At 42.6% G+C, this 24,630-nt stretch overlaps 1 protein-coding gene across 2 annotated transcripts in view; it reads left to right on the top strand.

Moving 5' to 3' along the window:
- The window catches only part of LOC107374609 (astrotactin-2), a 548,261-nt gene that overhangs the window by 79,691 nt on the left and 443,940 nt on the right, over positions 1–24,630 (top strand). For both annotated transcript variants that reach the window (XM_070552342.1, XM_054744913.2), the window contains exon 2: positions 6,429–6,616. In XM_070552342.1, coding sequence (XP_070408443.1) covers positions 6,429–6,616 — 188 coding nt within the window. The remainder of the gene's footprint in view (positions 1–6,428; positions 6,617–24,630) is intronic.

The raw sequence follows: 24,630 nt of genomic DNA, 5'->3' as shown, positions 1-24,630 counted from the left end.
CTCCAACAAATGGAATTTGCATGATATAGGACCTCTAAATATATTGACATTTTAGAAGACATTCTTAAAGGTACAATAAGTAAGAGTTTGACAGTGAAATAAAAATAAATAAATAATAAAAAATGTGTCATTAATGTTTCAAGGAAGCTTACATTGAAATAGATTTAAGTCTCAGCACACTGGGTGGTAATCAGGTTTTTCTCTATTTAAAAAGGCCAAATAGAAACGTAGACATTGTTTATAATCCGTTCTGCATCCACACTTCCTGGTTCCAAAGCCAATCGTATGTGAGCCCGGAAGGTTGCCAAGTCTGTGCCGCAACCACAGCCGACATTTGTAAGCCGACAAAGAGCAACGGCGTTGAGGACAGAGTGGAAGCTAGTAAAAGGAGCAGTACAGAAACATAAAAAAAGAAGTGAAACATATAGTCAAAATGAAGTAAAAGAGTTTTTCGCTTTACTGTAGTATCATGAAAAAATAAAAGGCTGGACGCTAATGCTGAGCAAGCAATGCTCATTGTGAATTAATTTAGCTGAACGTGTGATTTAAAAAAAAATCCATCCATCCTCTTCCGCTAATCCGGAGTCAGGTCGAGAGGTCTAGACTTCCGTCTCCCCAGCCACTTGGGCCAGCTCCTTTAGGGGAATCCTAAGGTGTTCCCTGGCCAGCCAAGAAATATAGTCCCTCCATCTTGTCCTGGGTCTTCCTTTAGGTCTCCTCCCAGTTGGACATGCCCAGAAATCCTCACCAGGGAGGTGTCCAGGTGCCATCCCAATCAGATGCCTGAGCCACTTCAACTGATTCCTCTCTTTTTTTAAATAAATCTAAATTAAACTACGTTTATTGTTCAAATCAACATGTTTTAGGAAATAAATGGAGCAGTGATAGTTCATGGAATAATTTATACATGTTAGAATACATCTGTCTAGTTCATCGACATCACATTGTGTGTTCTAAGTTTTAAAGGAAAACTAGACAGTTTGGGCTTGCTTTTAGCACCTCCTAGTGTTCATTTAGTAGAACCAAAAGCAAAACTTATCTCCTAGCTGTGTGTCTTTTTAACACCTTAATCTCAGAGCAGAAATGTCTAAAAGGAGCGGTGCATCACTAAATTTAACACATCAGCTGTGTTCATGCATGAAACGTGCTGGAACCAGACTGCAGCACCAGGTATGTCAGCTCTTTTCTACATCCAACAGACTGGACCGTCACTCTAAAGTTGCAAATGTGTATTCTAGCATCGGGGGTGATGGGGTTCTGAGGGACATTTCATTAACCCTGTAAAGTGTCATTTTAGCACAAACTGGCTCAAGAAATCAATTTAAAAATATGAAAAATTGGCACAGTATCCCTTTAAAAAAGCGGGGAAACTGGATGTTTTCAGTTCTTGAAGACTCTACTGAAGATAAGTGAGTGAGTATAGAATTTTTTCTTCAAACCTTTAAGACAAGCTGTCAGTGTTTTACTAATATGTGTATTGATGTATTCACAGTGCCTCTTATTCTAAAAACCCAGATTAACAGCTGAGTCCTTAACAGAGGAGTTGGCTTGTTTATTTTGTACAGTGTAGTGGTTGTACAGTTCTCACAACACCATTCCACTCCACTTTCTTTTCAGTGAAGAAGTTAGGGCAAACCATTTCTGGCTTGTCTTTGAATAAAATGATAAAAGGTTATTCTGTCAACTTCAACCGGAGGCATCGCCGTCTCTTGGCATCAGAAAGTGGGTACGTTTGAGGCTCATCCACTGCTTCAAGCCCATGACATGTGTTCACTTTATAATACAAAGTCAATACTACAGATGGGAGGATGAACAGCTTGGCTAACTGAGTATGGATCCTAAGTCTTTTCTGACCTGAACAGAAGGGAGAGTAACATAAACTAAAGTGACAAGACGAAATAGTTGGCAGCATTTCACAATATTGGTGCAAATCGACTCTGGAATAAACCTGTCTGCATAAACCTTTTGCCACAAACGTGTCACTGCTAAGAACTTAGAAAATAAAATAAAAAACGTTTATTTGTATTTCTGAATCATGTGGCTCTCAGCTTTTTCAAACACTTCCAAAAGAAAGACATTTGCATTTCAAAGGAGCTGCTTTAGGGAACCAAGAATTAAATTCTGCCACACTTCTCTGTGATGTACACCATTTAACTGCATTTATTTGCATTGTCCTTGAATGTGTTTAGGGAGGTTTGCTGACACCCTTGCTGGGAGCATACCAGCTTCAGTCAGGCTTACCAACTATGAGCACACGGTCATGCGCTCATAAATATCGCTCCTCCTAATAAATTAATAATAACCCCTGAGGCCAAACGTCTACTGTATATCTCACAAATGTCTGGCTTAGTGCCCAATGACATTTCTCAGAGCATAATTGAGAAGGACACACAAACATACCATTCTTTTGTCTTAAAATAGCATATTTACTGAGTTTCCTCATCTACATAACAATCGTATAAAAGAACACAAAAACATAAGAAATTCTTTTATTCTCCATCCAGCTTGCATGCAATTTGCTTTAATTAAATTAAATGTGTTGTTTTTTAGTTTGAAGGAGAAACACTTTGAATATGGATCAAGTTGCCATAAGAAAAATAATACATATTTAAAGCTTTCTCAAATCCACAAAGAAATTGACAGTAGTCTAAAATAACTTCATAACAGCCAAGCATTTATGCAATTAAAGATTCCAATACAGTAATGTATCACATCCTGTATAGTCAGCCAATGTATGGAGTATTTTAGGTCATTGATAGGGGGTATTTAGACAGATGAAAGGTTTGTGTGATTTAAAAATGCTTAATAATAAAAGTATTGGAAATACAAACTTTATTATTTCTAAATATTTTAAAGGCTATTTTAGGTTTTGTGTGAAATTAAGTCCTGGACTACAAATGCACTTCACGATCTTCCAGGATCCCCCTAAGGGTATAGAGCTGGCCCAGTGTTCCATGGCCAGGATGAAAACCACATTGCTCCTCCTGAATCTGAGCTTCAACAATCCAATGGACCCTCCTCCAGAACCCCTGAATAGACCTTACCAGGAAGGCTCAGGAGGGTGATCCCCTTGTAGTTGGAACACACCCTGCAGCCCCCTTTTTAAATAAGGGGACCACCACCCCGGTCTGCCAGTCCACTGGGACTGCCTCGATGTCCATGCAATATTGCAGAGCCCCACAACATCTAGAGCCTTAAGGAACTTCGGGTGGATCTCATCCACCCCTGGATCCTTGCCACAGAGGAGCTTTTTAACCACCTCAGTGACCTCGGCACTCGGATTTGAGAGGCCAACCCAAAGTCCCCAGACTCTGCCCTCCTCACTGGAAGACGTGCCGGTGAGATTGAGGAGGTCTTCGAAGTATTTTGCCCACCGATCCACAATGTCCTGAGTAGAGGTCAGCAGCACACCGTCCCCACTATAGATAGTGTTGGTAGTGCACTGCTTTCCCCCCCTGAGGCGACAGATGGTGGACCAGAATCTCCTCGAAGCTGTACGGAAGTCTTGCTCCATGGTCTCACCGAACTCCTCCCATGCCCGGGTTTTTGCCTTGGCGACGACCCGCTTGGACTGCCGGTACCTGTCAGCTGCCTCTGGAGTCCCACAGGCCAAAAAGACCTGATAGGAGTCTTTCTTCAGCTTGACAGCATCCCTAACCGCCGGTGTCCACCAGCAGGTTCGGGGGTTTCCACCACGACAGGCACCGACGATCCTGCGACCACAGCTCCAGTCGGCCACCTCAACAATGGAGGCACGGAACAGGGTCCATTCAGACTCAATGTCCTCCGCCTCCTCCGGAACATTTTGGAAGTTCTGTCCGAGGTAGGAATTTAAGCTCCTTCTGACAGGAGACTCTGCCAGACGTTCCCAGCAGACCCTCGCGATACGTTTGGGCCTGCCTGGTCTGACTGGCACCTCTCCCACCATCTGAGCCAAATCATCAGCAGGTAGTGGTCAGTTGACAGCTCCGCCCCTCTCTTCACCCGAGTGTCCAAGACATGCGGCCGCAAGTCAGATGAAACAACAACAAACTCGGATCATCGAGCTGCGGCCTAAGGTGTCTTGGTGCCAAGAGCACATATGGACACCTTTATGTCTGAACATGGTGTTCATAATGGACAATCCATGACTGGCACAGAAGTCCAATAACAAAACACCACTCGAATTCAGATCGGGGGGGCATTCCTCCCAACTACTAAAATAGAAGTACAACATATGTGCGACCCAGGGCCTATAAGGCAAAGCAAATTAGAAAATAGCTCTTTTAGCTCCATTGACTTGCATTCATATTTTTGTTTTTCCAGGCACCCATGACCTGACCGGAAGGGGAGGAGACTTGGGCTCCCTATTGCAAATGTTGGCCGATTATTGGCTACGGGGTGGAGTTAGTGGTTGCTCCAGAGCTTTCTGGCTGCTGCCTTGTGTTCTGAAGCCATTTCTTGGCTCAGAGTCTGACAAAAAGGCAGAAAACTGAACAAAATGTTCATCACCACCATGTTTGTTCTCAGTGGTGTTTCTGTGAAGCTCTTCTCATGCTGATTACCGATCACCACGTGTTATTAATATTAAGAAAAGAAGAAAATGCATTACAGTTTTCAAAGATTTTACTTTATTGTGATACATATCATCAAGATAGAAACAGCTTTCACTAGGACACCACGAGTCCCTGTCTCTAATAATACAATACTACAGCAGAACATCTCCTCAACAAATCTGAATTCCTTTAATTTATTTTAGATTATCAGCCAGTACATACTGGGATGTAAAACCACACATGTATTGTGGTTTTTTTTTTTTTTTACTTTTAAAACACACTCACAGCATCTGAATGACTTGAGTGCAGTACCTTGATATTTTGTAATTTATGAGTTGGTGACTTGTACATTTTCTCTCTCTCTCTGAACCTTGAACACGGCTCATGTTATCTGTCCCTTCTGCCCATGTCCTCTGACCCAAAGTCAGGTTAATAACCAGCTGCACCAAAAACCATTTATCTATTGCTACCTGCCATTGATAGGAGACCACACACACACACACACACACACACACGCATGTGCGCGCACGCACACACACACACACACACACACACACACACACACACACACACACACACACACACACACACACACACTCTCTCTCTCTCTCTCTCTCTCTCTCTCTCTCTCTCTCTCTCTCTCTCTCTCTCTCTCTCTCCACATGGCAAATGCTGTATCGTACTTGGCAGTCTGAGATTTCCTGAGGCTTCTTTGTACTCCTCTAGTCTGCATCCACTCCCGCTTGGATGACATTAGATTTTTGTGCTGCAGGATAATCTGATAATTCTCTGATCTTGTCAACTTTGTTTTCTGATGCTCCTAAAATATGCCTTTCTTCCATTTTTATATATGTTCTTCTTTTCTCACTTTTCTCTTTCTCTCTCTTGGGTTTTAACTTAATGTTACCAACATGTTGACACTGCTAGAATTTTTAAAGATAATGGTGTTTTACTACATATCCAGAGAAGAAACAACATGAACTTTTGAGTTTGTTTTGTATTTTGCTTTATTTTTGCAAGGTCTTACCAGTCAGAACATTCCCCATTTTAAAAAGAACTCAGTCACAGCTGACCAGATCAGGATCTTCAGTACACATCATTCATCTAATAACAGAGGTGCACTGATTCAGGTTTTGATGGCCAATACCGAATTTTATTATTTTACAGCTCTGACCAACTGATACAGATATTTACTGAGTCCACTTATTTAATTGAAAGAACCAGAATCACTAGAACGGTGTTAAAAAAGAAATTCTGATTACCTTGAAAATCATAATTATGGAAGCCAAAAATTCCAAATGAATACCCATTATTATTATTGATGTTGACGGGCTCACAGAGCAGGAAAATACAATAATGAAATCTGCCGATGTTTAGACTGCACTTTTCTTTTAAATGTTCTAAATTCTTAGAATCAATTCAATTCAGGTTTATTTATATAGCGCCAACTCACAACAAGAGTGATCTCAAGGCACTTCACATAGTAATCATTCCAATACAGGTAAGTTCATTAAGCCAATCAGTAAAAAGTTTCCTATATAAGGAACCCAGAAAACTGCATCGAGTCACATTTTCAAATAAAACTGCATCATCATAAATTATTTAACCAGCAATTTAGTATTTCAAGTTTTGTTTTGGCAATTTGTGTGCATGCAAAATGGTCTTGAATACTAAAAATCTCTCATAAAAATAAGAGAGAGGCAATGCAATTTATTACCTTTCTTATTTTTATTAAAATATTTACTTTAAACGTTTTTTTTTGTTTTATTTTACATTTGAATTTATCTCAAAGATAATTGGAAGCCATTTGCTTCACTCGACAAATAACTACTTGCCCAAAAGTGCTTTTTGATGTCTTTAATGGATTTTTTCCCCCACTCCTCTGTCCTCCAGAGATGTCTGGTACGGGAGAGGATATTTCTCAGGTCCATTGGAAGCAGCAGTGGTTGGAAAACGGGACGCTGTACTTTCATGTCTCCGTGACGGAATTGGAGCTTATGACACAAACAACACAACCCACAGCTCGGGAGCCTGCTCATGTGTTACACGAACACATGCATCTGCTACACATCTCAGTCATGGTGAGTGTCAAACCGAGTGTGTGGTTGTAGGTCTTGTTGCACACCGACGGGTAGATGGGTATGTGAGACATGCTTCTGTCTTTGCTGTCTTTCTCATGTTTTGTAGAATATATATTTAAGTACAACAAAGTGGTTAAACTCAAGTCTGTGTTAAAGAAGGGAATCACTAGGTGACTTTACCCTTCATTCATTTCATAAATAGACTGAATTGTTACCCATGAGCCTTTGTTTCATAGAGACTACACAGTTTACTAGGATGTTGTCGCAATGGTGCTAAGAGCATGGCAACAGTTTTTATTTTGAAGACTGAGAATTCACAGTTGGTGAAACATTAATTTGTGTCTATGACAAAAAGAATAACATCACACACTACCCCGCTTTCGATGTTTAATTTCTACAGCTGAAATTCATGAAACGTTAATCAGTAGCTTTTGTTTCGGATTGTTTTATTTATTCATTTTTTGTCTGTACATTAACGCCTAGCGGACTGTTGGCATAGTTTTGCATTAACAAGCTTCTAGCCCTAAAACATCCAGATAAAGGCCTAGTCCACACGTAGCCGGGTTTTTAAAAACGAATATCCGCCCCTCCAAAAACTTGCATCCACACCACCTCGTTTTAAAAAAAAAACTCTGTCCACACATACCCGGATAAATACGTTGTTAAGGACATGCCAGACCTGTAGGTGGCAGTACTTCCCCCGTTCTTAACCTCGTCCTTCGTCTGTGGTCTTCCGCAAGGAGCAGTAATTCCGCTTGCAAAAACAAACAAGCAAAAAGCGCTTGGACAATTGATAAAGTGAGCGCATCTCTGAGGGCATCCATGCTGTCGGCTAGTGTAAACACAGGTCGCACACGTGATATCAGCATTTTTTTGTCGCGGAAAGTGACGTTGCGGACCTTAAAACTCCGGTTTTGTCTGTCCACACGCAGACACCCAAAACGGAGAAACGCAGATCTTCACTTTGTCCGGAGTTTTTAAAAAGATCCATTTTTGTGTGAAAAAACTCAGTTTTCGTGTGGATGACAGGCCAAAACGTAGAAAAATATCTACCTTTTGGCAGATCCCTGGCTACGTGTGGACAGGGCCAAAGTGTTAGGATTAGTACCTTCATCAAAATCCTGCTGGAACCACTTCTATGCATGTCTACTGCCCTCTGGTGGAGGATCTGCAGGTAGCAGGGGCCAGTTGTGTTTATTACTGTTATACTCTCGTCTCTCGTCTTCCTCCGCTTATCCGGGTCCGGGTCGCGGGGGCAGCATCCCAACTAGGGAGCTCCAGGCCGTCCTCTCCCCGGCCTTGTCCACCAGCTCCTCCGGCAGGACCCCAAGGCGTTCCCGGACCAGATTGGAGATGTAACTTCTCCAACGTGTCCTGGGTCGACCCGGGGGCCTTCTGCCGGCAGGACATGCCCGAAACACCTCCCCAGGGAGGCGTCCAGGAGGCATCCTGACCAGATGCCCAAACCACCTCAACTGGCTCCTTTCGATCCGGAGGAGCAGCGGTTCTACTCCGAGTCCCTCCCGAATGTCCGAGCTCCTCACCCTATCTCTAAGGCTGAGCCCGGCCACCCTACGGAGGAAACTCATTTCGGCCGCTTGTATCCGCGATCTCGTTCTTTCGGTCATTACCCAAAGCTCATGACCATAGGTGAGGATTGGGACGTAGATCGACCGGTAAATCGAGAGCCTGGCTTTCTGGCTCAGCTCCCTCTTCCCCACGACAGATCGGCTCAGCGTCCGCATCACTGCAGACGCCGAACCAATCCGCCTGTCGATCTCCCGATCCCTCCTACCCTCACTCGTGAACAAGACCCCGAGATACTTAAACTCCTCCACTTGAGGTAGGACCTCTCCCCCGACCCGGAGGTGGCAAGCCACCCTTTTCCGGTCGAGAACCATGGTCTCAGATTTGGAGGTGCTGATCCTCATCCCAGCCGCTTCACATTCGGCCACGAACCTACCCAGCAAGAGCTGAAGGTCAGAGCTGGATGAAGCTAGGAGGACCACATCATCCGCAAAAAGCAGAGACGAGATTCTCCTGCCACCAAACTCGACACACTCCACACCACGGCTGCGTCTAGAAATTCTGTCCATAAATATGATGAACAGAACCGGTGACAAAGGGCAGCCCTGGCGGAGTCCAACCCTCACTGGGAACAGGTCCGACTTACTACCGGCTATGCGGACCAAACTCACGCTCCTCTGGTAAAGGGACTGAATGGCCCTTAACAGAAAGCCACCCACCCCATACTCCTGGAGCGTCCCCCACAGGGTGCCCCTGGGGACACGGTCATAAGCCTTCTCCAAATCCACAAAGCACATGTGGATTGGTTGGGCAAACTCCCATGCCCCCTCCATCACCCTTGCAAGGGTATAGAGCTGGTCCACAGTTCCACGGCCAGGACGAAAACCACATTGCTCCTCCTCTATCTGAGATTCAACTATCGATCGGACCCTCCTCTCCAGTACCTTGGAGTAGACCTTTCCAGGGAGGCTGAGGAGTGTGATCCCCCTATAGTTGGAACACACCCTCAGGTCACCCTTCTTAAAGATGGGGACCACCACCCCGGTCTGCCACTCCCTAGGAACTGCCCCCGATGACCACGCAATGTTGTTATACTGTTATAATTAATTATAAACACATCAGATTAGATAGTCATTAACATTAGGTACTCTGGCATTAAGAAGTTAACAATATTTACTTGGGTTTTTAGACGTTGATCTGTAATTTTACTTGTCATTTAAAGTGAGACCAACAAGATGTGTGTGTGTGTGAGTGTGTAGTCTGGCCACAGCCAATAGATCGGTCGTGGTGAAGAATCTGTGGTTGTCTTTCAAACTGCTGTTGGGCCACTCTAAGTCGTATCAGAACAACAAACAACAAGATATATTCATCTCTATGGACACCATTCAGCAGGTCAGTCTGCCATAAACTGATGAAAAACAATAAGAAAACATCGTTTTTGAAAATAAATTACGGCTAAAGTACGTCTAACTGTGTGACAGGAGCGACGGTGGAACAGGAGTTAGGTGCTCACCCTGCAATCAGAAGGTTTAAGGTTCGAGTCCCATTCAGTCTGTTGCTGTCATTGTGTTCTTGGGCAAGACACCTAACCCACCTTGCCTGCTGGTGGTGGTCGGAGGGACTGGTGGCGCCAGTGTACGGCAGACTCGCCTCTGTCAGTGTGCCTCAGGGCAGCTGTGGCTACATCGTAGCTCATCCCCACCAGGGTGTGAATGTGTGTGTGAATGGGTGAATGACTGATTGTGTTTTAAAGTGCTTTGGGGGGGGGGGGGGGGTTACAGGACTCTAGAATGAAATACAGATTTACCATTTACCTTAACTAAGGTGCTTTTATGGGCTTTTAAATCTGTGCATGGCCTTGCTCCAGATTACATCTCTGAGCTACTGGTTTTTTACTCCCCTGCACAGTCTCTGGTGTCAGCTGATAGGACGCTCCTGGAAGTCCCAAAAACCAGACACAAGCTCAGAGCTGACAGGGCTTTCTCCGTAGCGGCCCCTAGACTCTGGAATGCGCTGCCGTTGAGCATTAGGTCAGCCTCTTCAATGTCTGGTTTTAAATCTCTTTTGAAAACCTATTTTTATCATTTGGCTTTTAACTCTGCATGAGTCTTTATAGTGTGTTTTAGTGTTAGTTCTTCAGCTTTAGTTTTTATACATTTTTTGTTGCGTATTGTTTTAGTGTTTTTAATTTCTGTGAAGCGCTTTGGTCGGTTTTATATTGTTGTAAGGTGCTACTGTATACAAATAAAGCTGCCTTGCCCTTGCCATAACTCTTCATGTCTCAAAGAAAAGCCCAAATCTAAATTGTCCAGTGTTGATGCCAAAGTCGTTTCAAATGAGCGCTGTCCCTCAGTCGACACCATATTTGTAGTTTTTGTCCGCGGCAGCTCTGGTGCTAAGCTTACCCAATGTCTCTCTACAAACACAGAGCACTGTGATTGGGCAAATCTTAAACTGATTAGTCCAATGGTAGATCTGCCGAGGAGACAATAGAGTGTGGCCAGACCGATGCTGTCGTGGTTTGGCTAGTTTTCTAGGCTAATTTATAGCAGCATACAAGGAACACTTTTAAACACATGTACCAGGAAATATATTGATTCATGTCCAGTTACACTTCCAACACATGGTGGCGCTTGTGAGTCGATCCTCAATTTCTGCCACAGATGTTCTAAAGTGAGGTCATGGCTCTTTTTCATTTAATTTCCTCCCAGACTCTGGTGGGACTTGTAGATTTCATCAACAAGTCGTGAAAATTTCCATTTGGAAAATGAACTTCAGATCTATTACTTGGAGCACTTCTTGCAACCCAATGCATGCTGACTGATCCACTGATTTCTTTAAAACGGATAAACATCTCACATTTGATGAGATCTTGCACCATTGGTTATTCATGGGAAATCATTTTTGTGACTTCTTCCCTGTCAGAAATGTGTATTTGTGGTCATGGGGCTCCATTAATATTAATTAATCTTTAATATTCAAGCTGCTATTTTTGTCCTCTCTTGATGTTCCTGATATTTTGGGCCTTTTGTTATAATAATTAATTTCAAAAACAATTTTTCAACCTAGTTTTTCCATTCTACAATCGTTGACACATCCACCCAAGGTTCCTTTTTAACAGCTGTTAATTGATTGTTTTCGGCACACAATTTCTGAAACCAAACACTAATGGTAAACTGGTGTACAGTGGTTTTTTATTTTTATTTTTTTGGCTTTTGGAGTATTCATAGAGGCAGTAGAGACCTACATGGCAGCACAAAAAGATGCAAAGGGTGAGTTTTGCCTCTAAAAACATACCTAAAGCTGCACACCTTGGTTCCAGAAAGTCAAGTCTTTGGTATATAAATGTTGATTCTCACTCAAGACTTTATATATATATATATATATATATATATATATATATAATTTTTTTTCACAAGGCACTTTACATGAGGAGCACTCAAGTTTTCATTTCCTACATGAGTGAACGCTAACTCAGTTATGCTTCAGATCATTTTATTTTGATCTCAGCTTCAAACCTGCAAAGTGTCGTGACAGCGTCGCTTACATTTATGTTGACAGAAAAATGTTCACAGAGGGATTTATAAACATTCTCTAAAGCATTTACAACTCCCTTTGTGGTGGATCCCTCTGGAGCAGATCCCCCCCCCCCCCCCCCCCCCCCCCCCCCAACACACACACACACACACACACACACACACACACACACACACACACACACACAGTAAAATTTAGACCACCCTCACTGTTTCAGCTGGTCTGGATGTAAATGAAGGGGACGAGGAGAGTGGAGACGTATTGAGGCAGTCAGAATTGGACAGAAGGTGTGCTGCTTTGGCCTCATGGCCCTGAGGTGTCTCCTGGCTCTTTCACTGAAACATCGTTATGTGTGATGCTGTCAGTTCTGGACCAGACTGAAGTGTTAGTGCTCTATTCTCCCACCATTGAGTTGTCACTTTCTCACTCACTCAAATAACTATTTCTTTGACTCGCCACTATCGGCTGTCCTTTCCCCCAAACTGCTCCTGCACATCATGTGTCAGCAGCAGATAAAGGCCATGGTTTCAAATATGACTGACATAATAGTGGAATTATCAACACACTGTTTTGACTGTCACTCATATGCTAGGATGTTCTTTATTTTGCCTCACTAAGCTGAGGATTTTCTGTGTTTTCATGAAAATGTTTCTTTATAAAAGCTTTAATTTTGAAAAGTGGTTCATAGAAAAGGCCCATTTGGTTTTGTAAGAATGTCAGCCTTCACAACGCATGTTAGGAAGCACCACACGGCCCATGTTCTTGCATTTCCCTTTTTGTAGCACAAAAGTAAAACCTTTGATGTAAAGTTTTCTTTGCACTCACTCTTAAAAACTACAGTGGCTCATATGGTTCTATGGAATACGTAAGCTGCAATTGCAAAAGCCACAACAAAACAAAATAAGCTGCAACGCAACAGCTTTACCTACAATGGAGTAATACATACTGTGGCTTTTGCATTTCATCTTTTGTTGTTGTGTTGTGGTTTAGTTTGATGTGTTGTGGCTTTTCTGTTTAGTTGAACCGTACGGGTCACTGGGGAAAACAGAATATTTATTTTGCATATCCATTCAAGTACCTTTTAGTAATGTAAGTCTGCACCATTTTTGCTGGTGAAAATATATGCTGCACAATGTTCTCCAGTTTCAAAATTAAGCCAATACACCTAACATTAGGTGGTTGTCAAGCCAAAGTGGTACTTTCCATTTTCCATTTTCTTCTTCTACACATTATTCTGCACTTTAATGTAATCCAGGCTTTCCAGCAGATGTACATTCTTCAAGTAATGTGTGCAAAGCGTAATGTGCAGCTTGCCGCTGTTTTGGTCAATAGGTGCATTTCCACTGGGCACGGAGCGGCACGTTTTGGATGCATCCCAGAAGCGTAGGGTTGCATTGCCTCGCAAAATTTCCATGTTGAGTCTATTTTTTTACACCTAACACTTCCAGAATGTGTCAAGTTCAGCAGTTTGAATAAAATTGGACAGGAAATCCAAAACGGGAGCGGTGTAAAGCTTCTGTGGAACTTTTAGAGCCACGTTCATGCGAAAGGACTACTCTGCTGTGAGTTTTAATCAGTGCTACTAAGTTGTAAAGACTTGCTCCACACGGCCTTTGCAGTTCACTAATAAAAACATAGCCTGATTTTTCAGAGTTGTTTTCCTTATGATATGAAAAAAAGAGTAATTCAAGCCCTATGAAAAAGTGTTTTTATATTGATAAACTATCTTTAGAGATTATTATACTTTTGAGCCAATTGAACCATATTTTCTTTCTGCTGTTTGATTAATTTCTTTTTCTGTATCACAAGACTGAAAAAAGTACAGATTTGTTCTTTATTTCTAGATGTGATTATTATTGTTTTTCTTATATATATATTTTTTTGTTTCTTGGATGTTGAATAAATAATACAATTAATAAGCGCAATTTCAAAGTTATTAAAGGAATTTGGAATAAACTGATCTTCTAGTCTAACAATATTAAGATTAGAAGATTATTATATTTATGTAATATTTCATAAGAAGTATTGATATTTTTCACTGTTATTTGTTAGAAAATACTAAAGGTCATGATGAAAAAAGACAAGGTTATTTTTTTGCTATTTGAGAAAACCCATTTAACCTAAATAAAATGAATTAATCTGTGTAGAAACGAATCTCATAGTTAAACCAGAAATCTAGAGGTAATTTCAGGTGGATGACTGTCAGCAGCAGGCAAAAAGTTAGCGTTTATTTCAATCAAATTATTTCAATTACTCTCTAGACAAAAGAAAATACACGACTCAGGCATTCAACAAGGTTGAAACTACTGGAGTTGATTTCAAAATCTGATGCAGAAAAAAAGAGTTATTTATCATTGAAAACAATTTATTGCAATATTCTTGGCTTTTGTCAGCGAAAGTTATTTTTTTTTTCTAATAATGTGGCTTATTTTTCCTTTTCATATCCTCCGAATAAAAACAGGAGACAGTTGTGATATTTTTTTACAGTACAGCTGAAGTGTATTCAGCAGTTTCCCAATGTGTGCGTGTGTGTTCTTGAATCATGAGGTTTTAACCAACTGAGTGAGGACATTTTTCAAAGTGAGGACATTTTAGTGGTCCTCAGTCCTCACTTTTCATTAAAGCTTAGCTAGTCTTATGGGTATGGTGTGAATTAAGCTTTTTTTGAGGTTAGGGTTAGGAATAGATCAGCATTGGTTAATGTTAGGGTGGTTTATGCATAGTGGAGTCACAAAAATGATGGAGGGTCATCACTATGATAGGAAGACAGACATGTGTGTGTGTGTGTGTGTGTGTGTGTGTGTGTGTGTGTGTGTGTGTGTGTGTGTGTGTGTGTGTGTGTGTGTGTGATGAAAGAAAATATAGAGCCTTTGACTTGTTTCATTTTTTTCTAAAAAGGGGAGAACATCGGAAGTGTGCGTTTGAAATATCAGACCATTACTTCCTCCTTCACTCCTATGAACTCACTGTAATGGATCTGTTCATAGCATTTGAAGCAAATAAATAACTGATAGGGTTTCAATAATTTGAGAAAGCCCTGAGGAAAAATAAAAAGTTATTTGTGGGAATGTTACCATCTACCACCAGGCAGGTCGCTATGAGCAACAAGCCATATCTTTGGTTTGATCAAACTTCATGGAGTCTAACCTCTAAACAAGCTTACCCTACATCTCAAAAACCATCACACACATTGTCTCATAACATCTGTTCAGTGCAACCTCTACAACATAAAACAAACATGGTGCTCAAAGCCTTATGCTTTCAGAATGTTTCATTCCCATGAAGGAAATTAAATAGGGTCCCTCGTTTATCGTGGGAGTTGCAATCTAAAAATAACCTGCAGTAGGCAAAGTCCATTAAGTAGTAAATAAGTAAGTACATTTTATTAATATAGCACTCATCACAGACAGAAAATCACAAAGTGCTTCGCACTGATAAAAACTAAACAAATAATAATGTCAGAAAATCATAAAGATAAAACAAAGTCATAAAATTGTAAAATGTCATCATACTAAGAAGCATTACAAATGTCAGTTAAAAAAAATTTCACAACTAAATGTTTTGGTAAAAGGATCTCCAGCTGTTTTTAAAAAGTGTCCAGACTGTCAGTGCTACGTAAGAATAGAGGAAGGTCATTCCAAAGTCTGGAATGGGTGCTACTTTCTTCTTCCAACTCTTGGAGAGTACAGACACTTTTTTCCTCCTCTCCTCCCTATCTTATCCCAAGGCTCTTTGTCTGTCTTTTGGTGTACGGCGCTTCTGCATTTTTTCTGGAAACTGGAAATTATTAAAAATGGACCTGGTCAGTTGGTCTCTCAACGCGATTGACAAAATTTCTTCAAGGATGAGAATGGGAGAAGGGGCTCCCAGATGCCCCTCTGGGACAGAGCCAGCTGGGCATATCATGGACTCCTGGAAACAGTGGAACCTGATCTGCCTCTCTCAACTGTCTGTAGAGGATTCTGAAGACGTCTGGATATTCGTGGTGTTGGTGTCAGGTTTCTTGCTTTTTGGCCTGAGTGGTTACCTGACTTACCAGAAAATTAATGAGCTGTCGAGGAATAGTGGCTCAATCCCGGAGCTCAGGGATGGATTACACCACGTTGTGAAAGCACAAACTCATATAATTGTCGAGATGAGTCGTAAGCTTGGAACTTTGGCTGAGATTCAGAATCTGGCACAGAAGGTGGATTCGATCAAGGATAGAGTGGATGGATCAGCATGGGTTGGGATTGATTAACGACGCCATTATTGGATTTAGAGGGGTTGAGGACCAACAGAACTTTAAGACAGAGAGGAAATTATTTCTGTCTGGCCCCAAAACAAGTTCTTATCTGAATCTGGTGCCCTTGAGCCTGTGAGGCTGAAGTGGATACTCCCCCTCAGAAGAAATGTGGAATGCCGCCATCGCCATGGCAACTCTGTCTCCCTATCCCATCCTGGGTGGGACTGCGACCGGTGAAGGCCGTCGAATCGTTTCCAGGAGTGCTTTCTTTTTTTTTTTTTTTCTACCGTGTCCTGTCTGGCTGTGAAGCAAGCAGAATTGATGTCTGAATGCTGGTGACAAGCCTTACAGATTTACTCTCAGGTGAAGCATCAAAGCGTCTGCTTTTAATGTCACGCCTGATACTTAAAACTTTATTGTTATTGTTGTTGAATGCTTTGTAATTCCGACCAGACACGGAGACAGAGGTGAAAGAGAAAGGAAAATAAAAGGTGGGGAGAGAGAGAGGGGGGGGGGGGGGGGTCCACAAAAATAAACAATGAACAAGAGTCTGCTTCTAGACCTGCAGAAAAAGACAAAAAAAGCAAAAGGACAAAAAAATGGGACACAACAAAAATACAACAAGATCTAGCTATCACTGCGTCAACTTGATGAAAAAATATATAATCAACATTGCTTAACTGAAGAACCACGATAATAAATCACAGTGCATTAAGTGCCCACCATAGTCTTAAGACCTGTGTTTAACGTGCCCAAGCCCATACTTTTGAGAGCACCATGTGAGCACATGTGTGTGTACACGCGCTTGTTTATTTAAGGTTTCTCTATAGGAGCGTCCAACAGAGTGTGAGGGACCACAGATCCGCCCTCCAAAGATGCGCAGGAGACGGGGGGAGCTCCAACTCCCAGAGATCCAGGCGCTGCACCAGAACACAGGAACCCCAAGGAGACTGCAACCAGAAAGGCCCCCGCCCCGCTCGAGAGGCACAGAGGATCGCCCCGGGGGGCCACAACCGGCAGAGTCCCGGGAGACATCAGCGGCAAGCCCACAGGCCCGCCCGCAGCCTCCCACCCCCTAGCCGGCCGAGCCCGGGACCCAGCGACCCGGGACCCAGGGGCGAGCACCCCCGCCGGGGACCCAGCAGAGCCCAGGGACCCAGACCCCACCAGGCAGCCACCGGGATCTATCAGGCAGATGCCAAAATCTTAAACCCCCAGACCCGGTTGCCACGAACACTCAGGCAGACCAAGGCACAACCCCTCACACCAGGTGTGGCAAGGGGAGGGGGGACGGAGATCTATATAATCAAGAGAAGTTCCAGGAGAGGGGAGGAGTAAAAGGCCCCACCTGACATATACAGTCATACACAATCACAGTCACACACTCCCTCCCTCATGCTCACACATGCACATACAACCCAAGACTTACAAAAATGCACGCTGGACACCCACTCATGCTCCCCATACACACCCTATTCACTCTGGTCCCGGTACTGCTGCACATGGGGTACAACCATCACTGGTAACCAAAGTTTGACCCTTTCTGCTGGGGTGCTGATGAGCAGGCTCCCCCGCCCAACGCTGAGCACAGCAACCTACCACCCCAGACCCCAACCAGACGGCCAGATCTCCCTCCTAGCCTCCAGCCACAGGAAGCCAAGCAACAACAGAGGTGGCTAAGACCCCTAGTCTCCCTCCGCCTGCTCCAATATAGTGTTGTGTGATCATGAGGTGTATTCCATGGCTGTGGTGAGTGGGCAGTGCGGGCATCATCTGGCCTATGCCAGCTGATGCCACCGCACCACCCCACTTACACCCTCAGCCATCAGTGTCTAAGTGCGGTTTAAAATTGGAAGTGGGCACCGGCACCCGGGAGGAGGCTGAGATATCCCCCTGCCAAATGCCATTGAATGTGCTCACTCCCAAGGCCCTAAGTGTGTGTTTGTGTGGAATGTCATCAGTGGAAGTGTATAAGGTGCAAATAAAATTGGGGGGCAGGTTGCCACAGGAATGCGGAATAGGGGTCCATACCTGCACTCCCTGACTTGCCCACCCCCCAAGGTCCTATGTGTATGTTTGTGTGATGATGCGAGGGAGCAGGAGGAGAGAAATATGCGGGGATGGGGAGGAATGGCTGGTTGGGCTTAGCCCTCCAGGGAGCCAGCTCCCCTTCTGGCCCCAATAGGCACCTCTGTTGTCAAACTGCCACCCAGGGCATGGAGACCCCAGCCCATCCTGCCAGGGCCCAAAGCAGCAGCATTACAGAGCCTCACAGAGTCCGAGGGCACCAACCCAGCCCCATCCCAGCAGAATATCTATTCCCATCCCTGCATTTGCACAACTTCCAGAATATATAAGACATGGGACATCCAGGTAAGGTTGGGTCCTCCCCCTCCTGGACCTCCCCCTCCCCTGTGATGGAACGGCAGAGGAGCCAAGGTCTACCTGAGACCCCCGAACCCGGGCCAGTCACTGTGCTTTTTAAACCCAACTTCCTCCCTCCCCTGTCCAGACGGAGGTGACGAACACTGCTTATCGCGGCTGCATGCACTGATGTGTGGAGAGTTCCAACCCTACCTCCCTACCTAGTGGACACTTATGTTGTGTGATGTCTGAAGTCTGTTTCATTTCTGTCTGAGGTGGTTTTTTTGCATAGCAAAGCTGCCCTCCCTGTGGAGGTTAACTCTGAAGTGCCTTTTTTTTCCTACACCTGACTCAATCCTCATATATAAACCCTCTGATCTCTATTGAGGTAGCGCGACTCGGGTTGCGAATGATCACAGTCACCAATTCTTGTCACGTGTCTATGCCTATGTATGCCTGATCTCAGAATTGTGTGCGCTGAAACTCTAATTTCCCTCTGGGATTTAATAAAGTATCTTTGAATTGAATTTGAACAGTCTGGAAGGAGCGATCACCTCCACTTATGTATCTGGTTTTTGGAACTAGTCAGCTTCATTCTTTGCCATTATTGTATGTTTGTTGTGAGTAAGTAAGTAGTAAGTACATTTTATTTTATTTTGTAGTGTACACAGTTTATGGATGTTTTGCACTGTTTTTGTGTTGGGCTTCCTGTCTGGCTCGATCTGGACTGCAGACTTTGACATGTTTTGGAAGCATAGTGTGTAAAAAATAAACTTGAGACATAATGATAGTGTCTCTTTGCTTCAGGGACACGTCCTAACCATCACACTTCACGCCTCTTTCACAGCCAGGGGAAAGAAGGGGTAAGGCTGTAAAACCCCTCACTACACACTTTATACACTTTTCACAGATAGGCATTGAGATTTTCACACTTTTATCTCTTATTTAAATACTCTCAAAGTCCAAATCTTTGTACCTTTGGATGCAGAACACAATGCACTGTAAAAAAAAAAAAAAAAAGAAAAAGCATGCAGAATTGCGCAAAAAAATAATTCTGTGAAGGTGAACTGCGTTATAGCGAGGGACCACTGTAATTGTATTTCTGTCTCATCAGCCCTGATATTAATAAAGCATGGTGGAAATATAAAGAATCTTGTGCTGTGAAGAAAGAGCAATCCTTTGTATTGTGTTTGCTGCTGTGCAGGATTTTTCAAGGAAATGGCATGTTTGAGTTCACGGGGAGGACAGGTAGTATTTTACTTAAATGAGATGCAATAAAAGCCGGCAGTTCAGAGCCTTTTCATCTGCCAAGTTGCGGAAAATAATCATCTCTTTCATGAGGCCTGGGTGCATGCAAAGGGGCATATAATGGAAGTTAGACAAGTTTCTTGTGTTTTTTGACAGCTGAGACATTATGGTAAATACACCAGTTAATCAGCAACCAAAACAGAAAAAAGTAAAATAAAAAGGAGTTTTGGATTTTTCTCACTCCCTATAGCTGAGCCAGAGGTCATTTAATATGCTTGAACACACAGAAAATGAAGGAAGGCCTACTATTCTTATCTCTGGTGTGATAGATGAGCATGGAGATACAGCACACTCTACATGACTCAAATGGCTTCCTTATAATTAAGCAGTCACTGGTAATAGATGGCCACCACCGTGATGGGTCATAGAGGCATTTCAGGCAAATGTGGTCGCTTCAGAATCAGGAGCTGTAGATATTAGTTGCCCATCACACCTCGGTTCTAGCAGACTTAACCCTCCTGTAAGTGAGGACACTTTCAATGATCACATTTACAGTGTAGGGAAGTTGCATTTTAATAGCCCTGAGGTTTAATTGTTTCAGTCACCTTTCGATTTCTGTAATTTTACTCATGCACACTAATGCTCTATGAATACCAAATATCTGGTTATTAAAATTTGCATTAGCTGCTGGCTAGAGAAACTGAGACAAACCCTCCAGAGCTGGATTACGAGAACATAAAAAAATGAAGGTGAAATATTCACTGGAGGAGTTAATTGTTCCTCCATTTAATTAATACATCTACTTTATTGTACATCACCACAGCTCATAAAGTTGGAAGTCAAGCCCTTCATTTTTTCTTTCATCTTGTTTAATAATGAATAGTTTATTTTATTTATTTATTTATTTATTTTGTAGTTAGATTTTAGATGAGTAATTTCTGAATAAGTGAAAACACTATTTATTGTTTAGTAGTAGATTCAGACAAATTAAAACAAAAAGAAAACAAACCTCTGTTGTCTTTAGAAATCATGATTGTTTGATGAACTCTGGTTTTGGAAGAATTTTAAGATTCACGTGAATAAACACAAACCTGTTTGGCTGTTTCAGGATCACAGCAGGAGATCTGGGTTTCTGGTACACAGACATCATCAGGTTTAGCAAAAATATATCATTTTTACCATTATTACTACAAAGCAGTTTTCCACAGATTGCATTCAGTTGCTTAGTAAATTACAAGAAATTCAGGATAAAAAAAAATGGAAAAAACTTTCTGAATCTTTTTTATTCTTGTTCATGGACAAACTGTGTAATAATTGTTCTTTTGTTTCATATAAATGCTGAAGGTTCCAGTATTCTTCAACCCCCATCACCTGCATTTTCTACGGAAAGGAAATAGATGGGAAAACGATCACGTTTGAAAAAGCCAGTCTCTTGTACACCCTGTGAAAATTGGCATTCATGGACTCGCCCATTGGCTTGTGACCGCAGAAGGCTGTGTTGGTTTTGCAACCAGGAGAGAGCAGAGCACATTTTGGTCAGTACAAGCTAACCATTAGCAGTATCAACAACATGTACAAATTTATTTGTGGAGACAACACAACGGTGTTGTGTTTTTAACCCAAGAAAATACGTTTTCTAATATTCAGAGGTTTGCAAACGTGACAATGTGTAGTTTTTACCGTTAATCTCTGGAAATATTCATTGAAATGTTGAAAATTAATTAAATGATGCCCAGTTGTTGAAAAATAATTGAGGCTTCTTAACATATAACCATAAAAATTGGGTCTAAAATACATTTGAGCGGTTCTAACCCCGGCTTTCCACGGGAGCCGTCAGCAGCACGTTACTGCAGCAGCACGTCATAGCTGCTGATAGGAACCGCTGTGGTCAACAGAACCTTTTCCACTGGAGCCTTCAGCAGCTGTCAGCAGCGCGAGTCGGCCGCGTCTCAGGAGCAGCATGTCGTGGCCTTTACGCGCCGGTTCTATTTTCTACGCGCGACGCCTCTGAAACGGGTCAAGTTCGACATTTTTGGGGAAGGAAAGACAGGAAATTGGACGCGGAAATGGAGAGAAGCTACCGAGATTTTCAGAATAAAGAACGTACTGCCTTCCAGCTGCTTTACTTTTAAAACAGTTACTAACTGTGCGTCCCCATGAGAAGTTATCACCTAGCTAGCGGTCTCCTTTGTTTTTCAGGTCCGTATTGGCGATTATAAAACGGACAGAACATAAAACACAAACCATGTTGCAATTTTCTCCTGCTTGTTGTTGTGTTTACTGACGAGGTCACTCATGTGACTTCGTGCTCGGTCGGTGACAGCTGCTCTCCTGCTGCTTCGCGTCTCGTGGGAAGGGCCAAGCAGCAGCTTACGCGAGCAAGACGTGCTGCTGCAGTAACGTGCTGCTGACGGCTCCCGTGGAAACCCGGGGTAAGTCTCTGGGTGATGCCATATTAGATGCAGCGTGTACTGATTTGTAACAAGTGGTTACAAATTTTTTGCTATTCATGAATGTTGTTTTACACATTTAACTCTTTGCTCATTGCTAGTGATGAAAGGGAGCCTGATGTGCTTGTCATTTTGCTGGAGGTTGAACAATCTCATGAAGTACTCATTCGAAAAATACACTCCAAGGGATTTTTGAACCTAATGGCCATCTGCTGGTAAGGTCTTACTCAAACACAAAAATACCCTCTGCTTGGAGGGATTTAGATATGTACTGCCCCCCATTGCCAGGGAAAATATATCCTGTCACTTTAACAAAGGAAGTAGAAGAGTCAGGTTGCTGTTAGCCAATCAGAGGAGTGACGTTTGCTTCCTGATACAGGAGCGCAAGAGCTTTGTTCCACACTAGAATACTTGCAAGGTATTCACTTATACTAGAGGTCACAGCTATATTATTGAAGGGAAAAACACATGAATGAGACGTTTAATGTTGTTATCATTTATTTTCCATTGTCATATGATGCCCCTGCAAAACCAGCTCTAGGCATATTTATGAACATTCTGTTTTGTCGCAATTGGGTTTGTCTCATTTTGGCATTCAGGTCAGGGTAAGAGTTATAACCTTTTTGAGCCCCCCTCAGTCAATTCAACTTTATTTGCATAGGGCAAAATTGAAACATCATATGTACTGATGTACACACACACACACACACACACACACACACACACACACACACACACACACACACACACACACACACACACACACACACACTATAGCAACAACTTGGCAACAGTGAAGAGGAAGAACTCCCCTTGAACAAGCAGACATTTAAGACAGAAGCAGACAGTGGGTGTTTTGCCATCTGCCTGGACCAGTTGGAGACAGAGTACAGCAGACTGAGATGGGATGAGCTGTTTGAGAAACAGCACACAATAAACATCACAGAATTACTTGCCTTATAGTAATTTGCTCTCCCCTATTCTTCTTCTGCTTATTGGGGTCATCTGCAAATCTATCTAAAACTGAATTTATATTTGAGCTTTTCTCTGCAGAGCTTCAGAGACGCTGGGAGTGTGTCTTTAGTTTGAAATTTAAAGTCAACTTCATGGTGATAAATGTCATTGCTGTGCATGGATTGTTTGTTTGCAAAAGAAAATCCATGACTGGTGCAAGTATTCAGCATATGCTGCTGCTGCTGCTATAATTAGCTCTAATAAAAATGATAGTGCTCTCACTTTTTCTGCAACATGCAGTCTCACTGGAGTGACCTTCATACTGGGAAGCTAAAAGTGGACACAGGTTCTTTGGTGCTTGGTGGAAGCCACAGAGTTCTCTTTTTGAGCATTTGTCCTCTTGCTTGAACATGGTTTGCACTGAATGGATTGTGTTTGTGCAAGGATTAAAATCAAGATGACTAAGCCCAAGTTGCTGTAATAACGTAGTAGTAACTGTATCATGAAAATGCTAAGTTCAGTATTTTTTCTTTCCATACATGCAAGTGGTTTTATTACATTCTAATCTACAGCCCTCTTTATCATCTATCAAAGCTGTGAATAACCTTATTCATATGTGATCCTAATCCGGTCTTTATTGGGAGAAGTGTTGTTCATGAAACAAGGATTTAAGAGACATGATCATTTATCCATTTGAGTTCTGCGTACTTATTCTGGCCAGTCTGAAGTGTTTGTCTTAAAAGAATTATTTAGAAACTATTACTGGCTTTCACATTGTAGATTGATTCCTTAACAGTCTATTTAGAGCAGGAGTGCTCAAATACAAGTGGCTGAGGGCCACACGAATTAGTTCCTATGAGGTGGGGGCTTGTGCAGGATTTCTGTGCCTTAACAGATCTTTCCATTGGATGGGTTGGGCATGCCCGGACAACCTCACTGAGGAGGCATCCTAACTAGATGCCCGAGCCACCTCAACTGGCTCCTCTCTGTGTGGAGGAGCAGCGGATCTACTCCGAGCCCCTCCCGGATGACTGAGCTTCTCACCCTATCTGTAAGGGAAAGCCCAGACACCCTAAGGAGAAAGCTCATTCCAGCCGCTTGTATCTGCGATCTCATTCTTTTGGTAACTATCCAAAGTTCGTGACCATAGGTGAGGGTGGGAACGTAGATCGACCGGTAAATCAAGGCCTTCTAGTTCAGCTCTCTCTTCACCACAACAGACTGGTACAACGCCTGCATACATCCAGGAACTTTCAAAATAAAGTCATGTGCAGATGTCTAGTTGTTGCACTAGTAAAAAAAAAATAAAAATAAATTTAAAAAAAGTACGTCCAAAGTAAAGTACACTGTGAAACCTCCTGAGCTGAGGTCAACTGAACACAGGCCTAAATAAATTGAAAATGTATCGTTATCAAAATTTCTGACTTTTATAAAGATAATTTTTCCCATGTCCATAAATTTGATGATAAAAAATGAAAAGATGTGTAGGCTGGCAACATTCATGTTCCTTTAAGAAGCTGTACCACCTTGAGTCACGTAAAAATGTGACTCGGCATGTGACAGCCCCATCTAGTGGACAATTTGTTTCTGCGCTTACCTGTAGTTATCGTCCGTTTATCGTTATCGAGGTGAAGTCCTCATTATATCGTGACATTGATTTTAGGCCATATCGCCCAGCCCTAACAGAACAGAAAATGAACCACAGATCT

The sequence above is a fragment of the Nothobranchius furzeri genome, chromosome 6 (genome assembly GCF_043380555.1).
Source record: "Nothobranchius furzeri strain GRZ-AD chromosome 6, NfurGRZ-RIMD1, whole genome shotgun sequence".
NCBI lineage: Eukaryota > Metazoa > Chordata > Actinopteri > Cyprinodontiformes > Nothobranchiidae > Nothobranchius > Nothobranchius furzeri.
Note: the sequence above shows the minus strand (reverse complement) of the source record. Positions and strands in the feature narration are given on the sequence as shown.